The following is a 15,474-nucleotide window of genomic DNA, read 5'->3' as shown; positions in this document are numbered from 1 at the left end:
TAGGAGCTTGTGCTGCTTTGTATTATGGCATTGTGACACTTCTGGCTACCAGTCAGAATTCTGTCTCCATCCTGTCATTGAGACAGACCCCAGGAACCTCAGATACGTGGTGTCTGTTGTCACAGTTGAGCAAGTGCGTCTTGCCAGCACTCCCTGAGTGGAGGTGGCCCTACCGTTAATAAGCCTCTTGGCTCAATTTATCCCTTTGAGATTGTATTTCTCATTTATGCACACTGCTCCCCACCCCCCATCCCTGGAGTTCAATAGAACGAGTCTTTGTTCATTAGAACTTATATGTGCAGTGGGAGTATGTGAATTTCTAGGTTGCATTCAAGGCTGATGTAGATTCACCAATATTGTGATTTATGTAGAAATATGTATGTAAAATCCAATGGCAAGTGTTGCACTAGTGGCAGTGACTGACCTTGGACATCTTATGTAATGGCAGGGGAACAGCCTGACTTGACTTGTTTTGTTTTGAACTTCTAGGGCTTTGGTCAAGCTGGTGGGCACTCCTGAAGGCAATGGACCATGCCAGAGTGGCAATCTCTAACTTGGTAAGACACAGTCCCTCTGTGCCATTTGTCTCTTGGTGGGCTGCTGGTACTGCAGAAGAAACGTTCAACAACCTCCACGTCAGTATCAGAGAAAGTAGTGAATCCAGAGAGGTGTTAGGTGCTACCGTGTGGGTTGTGAGCCAACCATTACTGTAGCTAGCTGGCCATGGTAAGGAGGTAGCTTAAGTGGTTCAGTGCTGATGAAGTAATCGTAACTGCTATGATGTCTTGTGTCTCTCAGGAAGCTGATAGGAGGGGGGAACCAGCCTCGAACAATGTTCTAGGAGGAAGTGCTGCTGAGGAAGCTGATTAAATGAGTATCAGGACAATCAACATGCATTCTGTTGTGTTACTTTGTAGATGGGAATTGAACTGCAAGTCCAGCCTTTGAATGCAATCTGTGCTTTGAAACAGATGTGCAGGAGGTAGCTCTGAGCTTGCTCAGCCAAGCCCACCGGTCGAGGAGAGCTTGGACTCTGAAATTACTCTAGGCTAGGGTTGCAAATGGGATGGTTTGGTCTCTGAACAAGTATGGAGTTAAGGCATGTCCTCTGAAAGGTGTGAGGGAAGCCAAGCAGCTGAGCAGGGAGACTACTAGGACAGACTGCGGTGTTGCCCTTTCTGAAATGTGAGCAGCCAGCCACTTCATTGCAGGTAGTGTGGGACTGAATGGAACTGCAGGTCTGAAATTACATTGGTTGTTCTGACCAACCAAGGTCTGATCTCTTCACCTCCAGCTGCTGACTTGTAGTTTGAGAGTGAGCTGAGAACTGTGGATGAGCTGCTGAGATTGTAACAGGGCTTGGGCGCTTGCTACCAGTTGCTTCTCCAGTACAATTGAGAGGGTCTGCAGGACGGTTGCTCCCAAAACTATTCCTCTGACCTTTTACCCAGTGTCCTGCTTGTCCCCAGCACAACCATGGCTGCAGGCAAGTTCAGCGGCTCTAATGGAAGCTGAGTGGTTCTGCTCAGTGCCTGGCTATGCCTGGAATCGAGTTTAACTGTCTTAATGTGAGCAACTGCCTTGTGCACAGGCGGCTGTTCTGTGGGCGGTTGGATTGTGCGTTGCAGCTGTTTAGAAAAGTGGGCTCTGGTCTGGAAGCAGCTTTGCTTGGGCACTGATAAACGCCTGTGGAACAGTTCCAGTCTCTGGTGGACTGGGAGGGTGGATGTGGCTCAAAGGCATAACCATGGAGGGGTTGCCTTCCCTTTCCTCTTTGTACTGATCAAAGTTCCCTTCTGTGCGGGTTGCACGTGTTCAGGTCAGATCAGCGTGCTCCTGATTAAGACCAGAAGTTTCTGCTTCAGTCAGCCTTTGCTGGGGTGGAGTGATGAGGGAAATGCCGATACCACTGGCTGTGTCGTATCTGTATCAGACTCCCAAGCTAGACTGACCAGTATGGCTCTGAACTTGTACAGGGCAAGCAGATGTTAAATAAACTCTGGAGACCCTGAGTGGGTCTGAGTCTATCTGTCTCTTCAAAGCAGCCAACCTGACTTACTGACAGCCAAATGTGCAGACTGCGCTGGAGCAGTTTCAGATAAACAAACTGTATTTGGTTTGGAGTGCAGCTGGCTGCAAGGACTGTATGTAGGCTGGTGTAGCAAACTCTTCCATTGTGTAACTGTCTTTCAATACAGTTTGGTGGTGAGCCGAAGTCATACACGCGCTTTAGCATTGCCCGGCAAATGGATGGAGACAACAGCCATGTGGAGATGAATCTATCTGCTGATGATGAGGAAGGAGGGGAAACTGGGAGACCGGAGCACCTGCACACCAGCATGCCTCCTCCATGGAGGATTGACAAGAACCGCTGCTTCCTAATCATCACAGCTGTCCTCCTCCTTTTGATTGGTAAGGAAGGGTGGGAGGCAACTGCATGAAGTGGACTCTCGCATTGAGCACATCTGAGGCTGTTAACATTTGAATCTGTATTGTTTCAGGACATAAAGAGCCTGGATCCAGGCTGCAGCCTCTCATCACTATCTCTGTCTAGCTCAGTCTTACAGTGCAGAATTGCCACAAAGAAGTGTAAAGTTTGACAGTGGAACTGTGACTTAGCTAAATGGCAAACTGGTTCATATGGCAAGTGTACTGGTTTTCCCTCAATTAGCTCTTAACATTTCTCTAGAGATATGGTTCAACATATCAGTAAAGCCTCTAGTGCTCCTCTCTTAAGGGTTTTAACACTGCTACTGATCTAAAGTAAGCATTCTTCTTCCCAAGTGGTGCTGGAGGGACTCCGCCAAGCACAAGATCAGATTTACAGCGTACCTGAAAGCATGCCAGCTCAGGCAAAATGTCAGGCGGCATATTCCTGTCTGTCCTTGGGTATGCTACCTTGTCAAAAATGGTGTGAAAGCAGAGATACATCTTAACCCTGAAGCTGCTTTGAATGCACTTGTATGGTGTGAGGCTGGTTTAACCATCTTTCTGCAGCACAAAGAAATACCTGATCTGCCCGTAGGGTTTCTGATTGGCTACTTGAGTTATCGTGGACGAATGCAGAAGGACAGCAGGTGTCTGGATGGAAGTGGCAAGTGTGAGATGACTCCTACCGCATCTTACTTAGTGGATGATAATGAAGCTGCCGAAGAGGTTCCTGGACCACCTGTTTTATACTGGCCTGACCTCAGAAAGCTGTTGTCAGATAAGCTGTCAACCTCGCATCTTGAGAACAGCTTGAGGTAACAGTTCCAGAAAGCTTATTTACAGCTATGAGAGAGGCACAGAGGGTGAGCAGAAGTCAAGCTTCTTTGGAGAACAAGGGCCTTAAAGATGTTTTGGGGTGGCATGTGGTTAAACATGGGCTTAACCATGGCCCATCCAACTTGGGTTTGCGGGCTGGAGCAGTAGTGCAAGCTGGTGCTGTAGCCTAAGCTATACATCTCTTACAGGCTCAGAGCAAGTAAGTACTCTTGTGAAGCTGGTCAGAGTGAAGATGAGAGCCTTGCCATGTACATCCATGAACAGTTTGAGAGATTCTCCTTGGATGAAGTGTGGAATGATGAGCACTACATTAAGCTGCAGGTCAAAGGCAGGTACGTTAATGAAGAGATGCAGATCTCTTCCTTACAGCATGGACATAGGTAGTCTTGAGCAAGCATGTGATTTCTGCTGAAAGCAGTGCTGAAATTGAGCCAGTTACCCCTCCCCAACGAAGCCCTCAACCTAGCCAAGCAGTAGCTGCTCCTGTCTCTTCTAAGGCTTTCTAAATCCAGAGGGTCTGGTAGCAGCCCTGTGGATTTTTCCTGGGACAGCTGTTTCCTCAAAGCATGTTGGGGAAGTGGAGAGAAAACAAAATAGAGTAAAAACTCAGCTGAAGGGCAGATTCCTTGTGTCTAAAGCTGCTAGCACAGGCAACTCTGTCTTGTCACCCAGACAGGTGTTGCAGACCTGGCAGTGGCTCCTGTAGTAGCTCAAGAGACTGTCAACAGGCACTGTGTTGGCTGACAGCTTGTATCCTCATATCTTACTTGCCCCTTTATGTTGAGGGGGAAATGAATTTGCTTAGCTCCTCTTAAGAGAGGACTAAGAGAATTGGAAGCACAGATTCTTTCTGCTACTTGTCTTGGAAATTAGCCTCCATTAATGTCTCTGAACAACCCCGGAGATTCTTGCGTAGAAGTACTGGGACAAGTCTGCTTGTTTCAAGCTCTGCGTTGACTTGGTCAGGATTGCTTGGACACAAACTGAAATACAGGAGATAGTTAAATATGGAGTTTATGTAAGAAAAAACATAACACTGTCTTTTTACATTTAACAGTAGTGACAACATTGTGTCTACTTTGAAAGATGGTAAAGAGGAGGAACTGGAGCGTCCCAGTGCATATGTGGCATACAGCAAGAGTGGCTCAGTTTCTGTGAGTGACTTCAAGAAGATTCTGGAAATATGCTTGCACACTTAGCAGATGGCATATATCCAAGATACGAGGTGTATAAAGCCCTCCCCAGTTAGAGATTGGGGTTGGTGATGGGGAGAGTTGGGAGAGGAGTGGGCCCACATAGTTTTATTACTTAAGCAAGATGCAGAAGTAACTGTTCAAACTTCTCTGCTGGGATCTGGATAGGAATGCTCTAACAGGCATGTTGCATGTGATCAGCGTTTACATTGCTGAGCTTGAACTCCCTGCTTTTAATGGGAATCATTGTTACTGTGGCTCTGTAGGCTGTTTAAAGTATCTAACATGGGACTGCTGCATTTGTAACCAGGGTTTCTGTTCCAGGGCAAACCAGTCCATATGAATTACGGACTGAAAGCTGATTTTCAGAAGATAAAGAATCTGGATATTTCACTGAATGAAACTATAATCATCTTCAGAGCTGGAAAAATAACTCTTGCTGAGAAGGTAGGCAGTGTGTGTCCCAGCGCCTGGGCAAACTGGGCAGCAGGAAGCTATGCTTCCTCATTGAGGCAGAGAGGTGCGTCTTCATTAGGGTGTCTAGAATTCATGTATATAGTCTTGTGCCTGCAGGTCTGGTCTTGCTCGTTTGCATTAAGCCTCCATGTGCAGGTCTAGACACCAAGACTGAACAGAGCTGGTTGCCATTCGTGGTGGCATTCTCCTTGGCCTCCAGCGGTCTTGCTGGGACAGCCAGGTATCTGGAGTGATGGAGCTGGGAGGCAGCCTTGGGGCTACAAGGTGCAGAGATGGCTGCTGTTGTTAGATGCAGCAATAGGGCTGCTAGAAGCAGAACAGTCTTGCCTGCAGGGCACCTCTCGCTGCTGCAGCCAGGTACTTTCAAAGCTTGGCTGCAGTGTCTCATTTGGGCCCTTGCTTTACCTGGACCAAGTGAAGGTGCTGGCACTGCAGACCCAGCCAGCTGCCTTGCACCTTGCTGTAATGTTCCCTCTGTAGTGAGTAGGACTGAATATCCAAGCAGCCCAAAGGATCCACGTCCTTCTGTACACAAGCCTGTTCTAGGCCTGACCCAGAGCTGCCCCTCAGATGGGTGCTCCTAGGGAGGCAGAGCTGAAAAGTGCTTCTGCAAGGAGTGCTCACTGGTTCTCCAGTCACCTTCCCACCTATCAGACTGGCGTCTAGCCTTGCAAGAGTGTACTGGTGGCATATCAGAGGCAGCTGGGTTGTAGGTGTATTAAACAGGGATCTGACTAGGCCACTGCCTCCATCTTCCATGGGAAGATGAACCTCTAGTGGCTGCCTGTCTTGTCTTGAGACTAACCTAATCTCAGGAAAACAGATGGAGCATAATCAGAATTAAGTAACATCTTTCTTCTAAGCTGCTCTGAGGAGCAAGTATGAGCTGAAGGAATCACAGGGTGAGACACTAACCGTGCAGTGTTAGACACACTCTGCCTGGAGTAGGACTGAGCTGCTAGTATTCAGGTTCCTTGTGTATCTATCACTGTCAGGTAGCTGTTAAAATCTGTTGTGGAGTTGGACACAACCCTTCACACCTATTACTCCATGTTCTTGCCTTAACTCCCCTCGTTTGCCATGCAAATGTGTAGTCAAGGTTCCTCTTTGCTTCAGGTTGCAAATGCCAAAGAGGCAGGAGCAGTTGGTGCCCTGATGTACCTGGATCCCTACGATTACAGGAACGCAGAGGGCCTTGTCCCCTTTGGACATGTGAGTATGCACCTGGATCCCGTGTGTGTTGTTCTCGTGAACCTTTCTCACAGTGGACTGCAGACTGCAGCAGTCTTTCTGCAGACCTCTGGCTCAGCAGTGCTTCATGCCCTTGTGTAAATGAAAACTGTTGGGCTGCTCTGAGACTTGGGGACTCCTCTTACTTTTCACAGGCCCACCTTGGAACCGGAGACCCTTTCACCCCAGGCTTCCCTTCTTTCAACCATACCCAGTTCCCACCAGTGGAATCTTCTGGACTACCTCGCATTGCTGTTCAGACTATCTCTAGCCAAGCACTAGTCAAGCTGTTCAGGTAATGCTTTCTTCTGCCTTGCAGGCTAGGCTGCTGTGACCCTCTTGCAGGGTGTTGAAGTGCTGCAAGGCCAGGGAGCACTCTGCTGGTCTTTGCTGTGTATGGCAGGGAGCATTTACCGGAACTGGCTGGAGACACTTGCTGGTGTGCATGCCTCATATCTTAGACTGAACTTTATCTAGTGTTGCATTCCTCTCGGCCTCTGCATCCTACCTCTCCCTGCCTAATTAGTGGTACAGGTCTGCGAGCTATTTCCTGAGCAGGACCTCAACAAGGCTGCACCTGCAGTTGCAGTCTTGCTTTTTTCACAGGATAGATAAATGAGGTCAGAGTTGGATAAGAGTTCAAAGGATATCTTTTTTTGTTGTTGTTGTTCCCCTCAGTAAAATGGATGGAGAGAGATGCCCTCTGGATTGGAAAAGTGAGATCTTTGGATGTAAGGTGATGCCGAGTAGCACGAGCAACTTCACAGTGAAACTGAGTGTGAACAATGTTATGGTGGACAGGAAGATTCTGAACATCTTCGGTGCTATCAAGGGATTTGAAGAGCCAGGTAACAAACAACTGCCTTGTGGCACAGTCTTGAGGGAAACCCTTCCTCTTCCGGATCGTCAGAACATGACAACTGCTCACAGGCAGAGGCAACCGCTTCCTCAGCAGAACCAAGACCCTCCCCTAAGGGTCAAGGGAAAAGCTGAACCGTGCTGCCAGGGAAAGGCTAAATGAAAGCAAGCAGTGTGCCAGATTCAGGGGTCAGACTCCATACTCTGTTCCTAGTACAGAAGCTCAAAGCTGTTCTGATAAATGGTGTTTGCAACCTGAAGCTTGCAGCTCAGTTATTGATGTTTTTTTTATAGATCGGTATGTTGTGATCGGAGCCCAGAGAGACTCCTGGGGCCCTGGAGCGGCCAAGGCTGGCGTTGGAACTGCCATCTTGTTGGAACTTGCCCGTGTGATTTCAGACATGGTGAAAAAAGGTAAATATTTGTGTACAAATTCATGGGATGGGAGGTGATGCAGGTTTAGTTCTCTGTGTGTTAACATTGGAGAGCTGGGAAATAATCCTGTGGGAAGATGTAGGGAATCTGACAGTTTCCTGAGAAGCTGTTATTTGTCCACCATAGACAATTTGTCTGCAGTGAGCACTCGCTTCCAAGGGACTGCCTGCTTGTATCTGGTATGGCTTGAGTGCAAGAATGTCCTTGGACAACATACAGTGCAGACCTTAAGCTTGAGCTGTCTTTTGGACAGCCAGGGCTGGAGGTGGGAAAACGCTGAAGTGGCTGACTGGCTGAGGCAGTGGGGGCTGCATGGTGGCAGTTAATTCAAGTGCTTATGTCTCCAGAGTTAATTTTGGGCTTGGCAGCTAAACAAAAAAGGGGAGAAATGCAAACAGCGTGGTTTTCCTGCAAAGTTCTGCAGCATGGTGGGGGCAGGTGCATGCAGCTACTAGTGTGCACATTTGTTTGCAGCAGCCAGAATGTTTCAGCTCTGTCTGGGGAGCAGGCAATTCATCAAGCCAGGCATTCGGTGCTAATCTGCATCTCCATGGGGGAAGGGCAGACATCACAGTCTCTCTCTCTTTGCAGATGGCTACAAACCAAGGCGCAGCATCATCTTTGCTAGCTGGAGTGCAGGAGAGTACGGAGCTGTGGGTGCTACTGAGTGGCTGGAGGTATTCTTTCTTTCATAGACTTCTGCGTGCTGGCTGCGCAGTTGTGATTTCCTGTTCTTGTGGTTTAAACATCCTGGTGTTGTACTGCTACTGCTCATCTTAAAATACTTGTTTTGTTCTAGGGGTACTCTGCCACACTGCATGCCAGAGCCTTCACTTACATTAACTTGGATGCCGCTGTCCTAGGTAACCTGCTCCTCTTTCTTGAAACTTGAGTGGGACCAGAATATCTTGACAGACATCCCTTAACCTCCAGGAATGGGGGCTGTGCCAGAGGCTGATTCTGGGTGTTTGGCTGAAGACTGACATGACTCCATTTATTCTCCTGTTGTCATTGAAGCTGTCAGGCTGCCGCAGCCTGAGCCAGAAGGAGGCAGCTGTGCTGGATACCAGTAGATTGTCCTGTGTCCACTGAAGATCTTTTGGCAACAAGCTGTAGATCAGTTGTTGCTCAGTCACAAGGCTAAGCAGCTCTAGCAGTAGTGGTTAATTGTGCCAGCACATCAAACACCCTTTCTTTTTTGCAGGTGTCAACCACATGAAGATTTCTGCTAGCCCATTGCTGTACACATTGCTGGAGAGAACTTTGAAAGGGGTGAGTTGATCAGCCCAAGACCCTTCAAGGTGACTGGTTTTAAGGAGGAACTGAAAGTGGGCAGAGCTGTGCTGGGTCACCTCCCCAGCTGGCAGGTTCTGAGGAGAAAGCCCCATTTAGGAGAAAGGGCTGAGGTACTCTGGAGGGCCCTGTCTGAAGTCAGCTGTACTCTGGGAGTTGCAGTTGGTGCATGCAGGATCTAAAATCAGCAAATGCCACAGTTCAGTGGGAGGTGAATGCCTGTCCCGCATGAACCATGCCTGTGTGGAGAAAGGGCAAGGGAGCACGCATGCCTGTGGTGTCTGCACAGCAGTGTTTGCTTCAGGATGGACCTGGGAGGCCAAGCAGAGGTCAGAACAAGTGCAGTGACTGTCATCTCTGTGCAGGTGAAGGACCCAGTGGAGGAATCGAAAAGCCTGTATGACAGAGTTGGCTCTGACTGGGTAAAAACAGTGTAAGTATTGTCATCCTGCACTCTGGGAAAGTAAATCTCCATAAAGGAACAAATTAAACGGCTTCTGCTCTTTGTGCTAGGGTCACACCACTGTCTGGGGTGGGCTCTGCCTGCTGCAATGGGATCAGGCAGGTGTGAATAGCACAATACTGGCTGTGCTTAGTACTGCCCCAAGCTGCCTGTAGGCAGCCCAGACACCTTTTTGTAGGGCAAGAACAGCCTTGTACAAAGACCAGTGGCCAGAAATGGCCAAGCAGATCTCGGCACTTGGCCAGGACTCCTTGCCAAAACCAGTCTTGTCTAGTCAGGGTAGTCCACTTAGCTCAGAGCTTCAACTCTAGGGCTTGTAGCTTTTCTCCTGGGATGTCCAAACATGTTGGTAACTACTCAATACTTGTCTTTTGCAGTGTTCCCCTTGGTCTGGATAATGCAGCATTCCCTGTCCTGACGTACTCAGGAATTCCGGTGGTTTCCTTTGGTTTCTACAATGTAAGTATTGTCTGTCTGCCTGCCTGGTGTGCTCGTTCTAGGGAAAGTGCTGTAAGGATATCTGCTTTCCAGGATGGCAGAGCATGAGATGCTGTCCCAAGCTCACTGTCTATGCAAGAGCCTCTCTAGGGGCAAATATGCAGCCTCTGGGTCTGGTGGCTGTGGCAGTACTTGCTGTGACAACTGCTTCTGGGACATGGTTGGCTTACAGTCTCTGTTCCAGAGTCCTGAACACTTTGTTGGGAGAGGGGGAACTTGTTCTTCTGGAGGCTCAGATGTCAGTGATTCAGAAGCTAAAAGCACTAAAAAGATATCAAGCTGTTGACAGTTCAGTGAAAGACTGTACTACAGCCTGCTGGTCAGCAAGCAAAGCACACTGGGGAAGCAGTACCATTGGCCTGAGCAAGTACTAACTCATAGACTGTTCAGGTCTGCTGCTGTAGCGTGGGGCTGGCAAAAATGGCATCAGCCAAGCAGCCTGCTCTGTTACTGCAGGTGTGCAGCTGGGAGCCTTTCTGATAACGGCATCCTCTGCTTATCAGTTCTTGGATTTTGTTAGTTTCAGACTTGTTCCACAAAAAACCTAAGTTGTCATGCCAAGAAGGATTGGAGGGTGTTGCCAGCACATAACAAACTGGCTGCTGGGGTTTGCCTGCCTGCACTGCTGCAGTAAACTCTGAGGGGGAAAAGGTCAACGTGCCTTCAGGTCTAACAGACTAGCAGAGCATCCTGCTGACTGTTGGGAAACTGAGGGACAAAACACAGAAGCTTCATTTCCTTCACCTGTGCTTGGAAGTTCTGCCACTACTCAAATCTTGCTACTTAGTAGCACAAGGAGATAGGATGTGGTGGAAGTAGCAAGCAAACTGTAGTGGGAGGTGAAAAATCCTAGCTGGAGAAGTACTACTGCCTGACTTGAATGCCTTCTTTCTTGCAGAAAGGTGAGGAATATGCCTTCTTGGGCACCACTCAGGACACTTTGGACAACCTGAAGAAGATTGACAAGTTGTATGCTCTTATGCGTGCTGCTGCAGAAGTCGCTGGACAAATAGCTCTCAGGCTGACCCATGATCATGAGCTCTTCCTGGACTTTGAGAGATACGATGAAGAATTGCTAGCATTCCAGGAGAAGATTTTGCCCTACTATAACGATGTGAAGGTAAGAAAGGCTCCAGATGCACTGAATCAGTGTAGACTGTTATGGGGCTGTGTGTTAATAAGGCTCTGCTGCCACTGGATACGACAGGGTGGACATCTTCCTCCTATGAGCACAAGAGTGTAGTAAGATGTGACCTGAATTGATGTTCGTTGCAGAGCAGTGCAGGCAGAGTAGCTGTGGCAGACAGATTTAGCTAATCCGGCTGTGATGAGCTCTTGAGGAAATGGGAGGTTGGGGATGGTTTCTTGTCTGGTTATCATTCACAGCACAGCGCAGCTTTGCGTCTCATTTGCACCTCTGTTGAAAGCCTACAAGAAACTGTGGGTGGGGAGAGACGTCACTGAGCTCAGTGACCTTACAAGAGCCTGCCAGGAACTCGCTCTGCTACTTGGTTAAACTGGCAAAAAAACCCCAGCACTTTCTCTTGGTAAGAGAGCAGCAAAAGAAGAAAATCAGGTTTGTTAACAGCTCCTCCCTCACAGGAGCTGGGGCTGACCTTGAACTGGCTGTTTTTTGCCCGTGGTGACTTCCAGCGAGCTACAGATTCACTGAGAAACGACATCTCAAACAGCGACAGGGAAAACAGGATCATCCGCAGAGCCCTGAATGACAGGATCATGAAGGTGGGTATCTCCAACTGGTTTTTCTTTCTTTGTGAAGGTGCAGAGTGTGCTGGCTGGGATGGGCCTTTTCCTTAGGAGCCGTGGGCACCGTGCAGACTGGTATCTCTTCTGCTTGCGTAGTGTCAACGTGACTGACTTCTGTGCTTGCTCCTGGGAGAGGGTCTGGCCCTTGCAGAGCTGCTGCAGGAAAGGGCTGGCTGGGGATCAGAGGTTGGGAGCTCACGATGCGGCAGATTAGGAAAGAAAAACACAGGAGGTTGAGAGTATAATCCTAACTTTGCACCTCTACTCCAGGTGGAGTATGACTTCCTCTCCCCGTACATCTCACCAAAAGATGCTCCCTTCCGCCACATCTTCTTTGGCAAAGGCTCCCACACCCTGCAGAGCCTGCTGGAGAACCTGCAGCTGCTGAGAACCAGCAGGGACAGCGTGGACGTGAACATGCTGAAAGAGCAGCTGGCCCTGGCGACCTGGACCATTAAAGGGGCTGCCAGTGCCTTAGTGGGTGATATCTGGAATACAGACAATGAATTCTAGATGCAGCAAACATGTAGTTAAGGTACAGGATTAGGGAAACCCACTCCCTAATACGACATTTTTCCATAGATTTTCTGGCAACAAATCTTTTTTGACCAAAGTTGAGCATAAAATTTAAATCTCACCTTGACAAATTCACAGGAGGCATGTTTGAAGCAGGTACTAAGATTACCATGAAATCTCTGACCAGGCTCCCATCTGACCACAGTCCAAACTGGTTGCCTACACCTGCCTGTGGGGCTTGCTCTCCAGCATACTTGAGAACTAACAGCTCAGGTAACTCCTGAACCGGTACCTTGAGTGGGGAGGTACCTCATCTATTTAGGGTTTTAATTGTTGGCCCCCTAAACCTACTGACAAAACAGGGAATGGATTCCTCTTAACGCTTGTAATAGGGATCCCTTCCCTGGCAGGGAGCTGCAGAGACCAACCTGTAGTTCAGAAGTAAAACAACCTAGTAATAGCCCGCAAGTGCTGGATTATCAGCAAGCTCTGAAGTGCCCAGCCTGCCTTTACTCAACAGCAAGGTCCCAACGACACCTTGGAGTCTTGCTTCTGCTGAGGCAGGTCTCAGTACCCTGGGAAAATGACCCAAAGATTATCTAATGCCCCCTTTATGTCCTTAGCTGGCAGCTCAGTGCGTCTTGCAGCATTGAGGAATGGCTCTAGACTGGCATTTCAGACCTTGCTGCTCTGGGGCCTTTTGTGAAATCGAGTCTCTTGCTGGCCAAACCCTGTTTGACTGATGCCATTTTGCAGGATGGCTCTTGTTTGGCACTGAGATATTTATTTTATGTATTTATTTATCAGTGACAGCGTTCACTATAAATGGTGTGGTTTTTTTATAGAAGATAATTATCGGAAGCAGTGCCTTCCATAATTATGACAGTTATACTGTCGTTTTTGAATAAAGCAGCATCTGCTATTACAATCAAACATGGTACTGGAACTTTGCGTCTAAAATAATCTAAACAGGCCCCTCAAAAAAAAAAAAAAGTTTTGAAAACTAGCAATTAAGCTTTCTGTGACAAAAACACCTCTTTGGCAGAAACTTGGAAGTATAAACCTGGTAGCAAGTCTCCAAGTTCTGCTCCAAAGTGATCCCTGAAGTGCTGCTGGGTGGAAACTCAAATGCTAGAAATTTGGCTTTTCTGCAGTGTCCATGCCCCTCTGGGCTTCGGACTCCCTCATTGCTTTCCTTTCGGACGCCCTGTACTCCGTGGGGAGCACAGCTTCCTTCCTGGCCCCGGCCCAGGGGCTTGCTGTGTAGGCCTAGCTCCACCTGTGGCAACACACACAAACTTCTTGTACCTCAGTTTAGGCATTGGCACAATTTTTAAATGGCAGCTTCCTGCAAATTTCCAGTACTTTATGTATCATGAAACCTAACTGACATTATCGGAGGCAGTGTCTTCCATAATGTGTAAAGAACAAGGTAGTTTTTGCCTACCACGGTGTTATATCGGAGGCAGTGACCTCCATATGTTGCACTATGGGTGTACGTAATTATCGGGGACAGTGTTTCCCATAATTGTTCTATGCTTATCATGCAATGTCATCTGCAAAGCTTGATGGTTAGTATCTAACATGGATCAATTTCCTGCAGTCCTATTTTTCCACTCTCCTGTGGTGATGCAGATACAAACTTCGATCTGTAATGTGCTTCCTTAGACTCTACCTTCTCTGTAGGCTGAACTCTTTCAAATAGCTGTGCTGTCTTGAAGTGGCTTCCTGCCTCCAGTCACAGGACTGGTGATTGAATGTTTAGTGGAAACTAGGCTAGTTAGGCTGTGTGCTCTGTGATTTAGTAAACTTCATTCAAATTAGTTACAAAGACTTGGGGAATTAAAAGGCAAATGTAGGGCTGGGGGCTGACAGCTCTCTGGAGGGCTCTGCTGCCCACTCTAGGTGGGTGTGCATGCTACTAAAGAGCCTTGGCCTGCTTTGGCACTGTGGGGGCTGGTGTGTGGGCATGGCAAGCTACTCCCCAGGGCTCCTTGGGAACTCAGGTCTTGCCTCCTGGGTGTCAAGTGGAAGGGGGTGAAGTCAGTGGCACTTTCTGGTGCCCCTCTGCTCCCTGACTGGAAGCTGAACACTGCTCTGTGTGCCCAGGCAACAGCTGGTCCTGTGCTCTGCAAACAGTTTGATCTGGTGTTTAAATCTAAACCAGGCGAGTGGCCTGAGCCCCAGCAGTAGTTCCTGGGGGAAAGAATGTTTTTCAGCTGGAGCAGAGACCTGGGCAAGGACAAGCCCCCAGCCTAGTTACTGAACTCAGTGCTTTTCAGCTGTCTCTAGAAGCCTGATGCCTAGGTTTGTGCGACTCCCTGCTCTTCCTTAACTACCCTGCTGCCTGAGGCATGTGTGCAGCCCCTGGCTGTGGTAGTTTCCTAGTGACACTTCCCTGGATGGCATTTAAGAGCTGCTGTCTGGGAGTCCTCACTGTAGTGTTTGCATGCATCTTGATGTCACTTAATCATGCGCTTTATAGCCAGCAGAGAAAGACAAAGCCTGTCTCCTGGCTAGGCAGCACAACCATGACTCTTGGGATGTTGGAGTGCCTTGCTCAGTGCTGGCATTTGACTGGTGTGGGGTGCTAAACTCTTGTTTCTGGATTACCTGCTGTCTGCTTGAATAAAGTTTTAAACTTTGAAAAAGCCCTCAACTCTCATGGGTTCTTGCTGAGCCACGATGCTGTTGTGGCCACAGGGGAGCTCAGGCAGGTGGAGGGAGGCTGTGGGGACTGGTAACGGGCAGCTCCAGCACCACCTTGTCCATGGGCCAGAGCCAGTCAAACCTCACCGTGCTGCTGGGTTCCACGTCCTGCCCCACTGCAGGCACCCGGCCTGAGGACACTGGCAAGGAGGGGGGTGAGCAATGTCTGCAAGTCTCCCCAGCCCCCCCTTCTCCTTTCAGGGCCCTGTGCTGCCTCAGTCACTGCTGTCCCTAAGGAGCCTGCAGTGCTGGGGGTGTCCGGAGGAGGATGAGATGTCAGACTTCCCCCTGGCCGTGCCCAGGCAGGGCTGTGGGTGGCCAGAGCCACCCCCTGCCCCTCATTCCTGTCCTGGAGCTCTCCTGTCTTGGGGTGCAGGAGGGGATTTGGTCACTGCTTGGATCCCCAGAGTGAGAGCTGCACCCCCAGCCCCGGAGGCCTGCTCAGGTGAAACCGCACTGGTTTGGGGATTCGCATTTTAAATACGCTCAGCTTTTCCCTGCTGCTTCCCCCCTTCCCTGGTGCCAGCCGTACCCTCCTGCTTCACAACCCCTCTGTCCTCAGGAGATGCACCGCGGGGGTGAGCGGGCAGCTTCTCCAGGAGCCCTGCTGGCTCCGTAGGGCTGTCCCGGCACAGCTCCGGTCCCTCCTCTTCCAAGAGGGATGATTTATGTGTTTCAAACACGTTGTTTTCCCGCAGCTCTCCCTGCCCGGCCCTGGCAGGGCTCCTCTCCCTGCAGTGCCGCTGCGCCCCGAGCCCGCCCGGCGCT

The 15,474-nt window shown here is 49.3% G+C and overlaps 1 protein-coding gene across 1 annotated transcript; it reads left to right on the top strand.

Moving 5' to 3' along the window:
* Positions 1 to 332: 332 nt before the first annotated feature.
* Positions 333 to 14,648, top strand: TFRC (transferrin receptor). The gene is made up of 18 exons (XM_026854903.1): positions 333 to 557; positions 2,199 to 2,412; positions 3,026 to 3,245; positions 3,456 to 3,599; positions 4,325 to 4,421; positions 4,785 to 4,907; positions 6,054 to 6,149; positions 6,323 to 6,462; positions 6,846 to 7,015; positions 7,320 to 7,439; positions 8,052 to 8,137; positions 8,260 to 8,323; positions 8,665 to 8,732; positions 9,119 to 9,186; positions 9,594 to 9,675; positions 10,613 to 10,834; positions 11,317 to 11,457; positions 11,752 to 14,648. The coding sequence occupies exons 1-18, from the start codon at positions 525 to 527 to the stop codon at positions 11,992 to 11,994; spliced, it is 2,331 nt and encodes a 776-aa protein (XP_026710704.1). The 5' UTR covers positions 333 to 524; the 3' UTR covers positions 11,995 to 14,648.
* Positions 14,649 to 15,474: the final 826 nt, after the last annotated feature.

Source organism: Athene cunicularia (assembly GCF_003259725.1).
Source record: "Athene cunicularia isolate RWA chromosome 9 unlocalized genomic scaffold, athCun1 chr9_part1, whole genome shotgun sequence".
In the NCBI taxonomy this organism is placed as follows: domain Eukaryota; kingdom Metazoa; phylum Chordata; class Aves; order Strigiformes; family Strigidae; genus Athene; species Athene cunicularia.
Note: the sequence above shows the minus strand (reverse complement) of the source record. Positions and strands in the feature narration are given on the sequence as shown.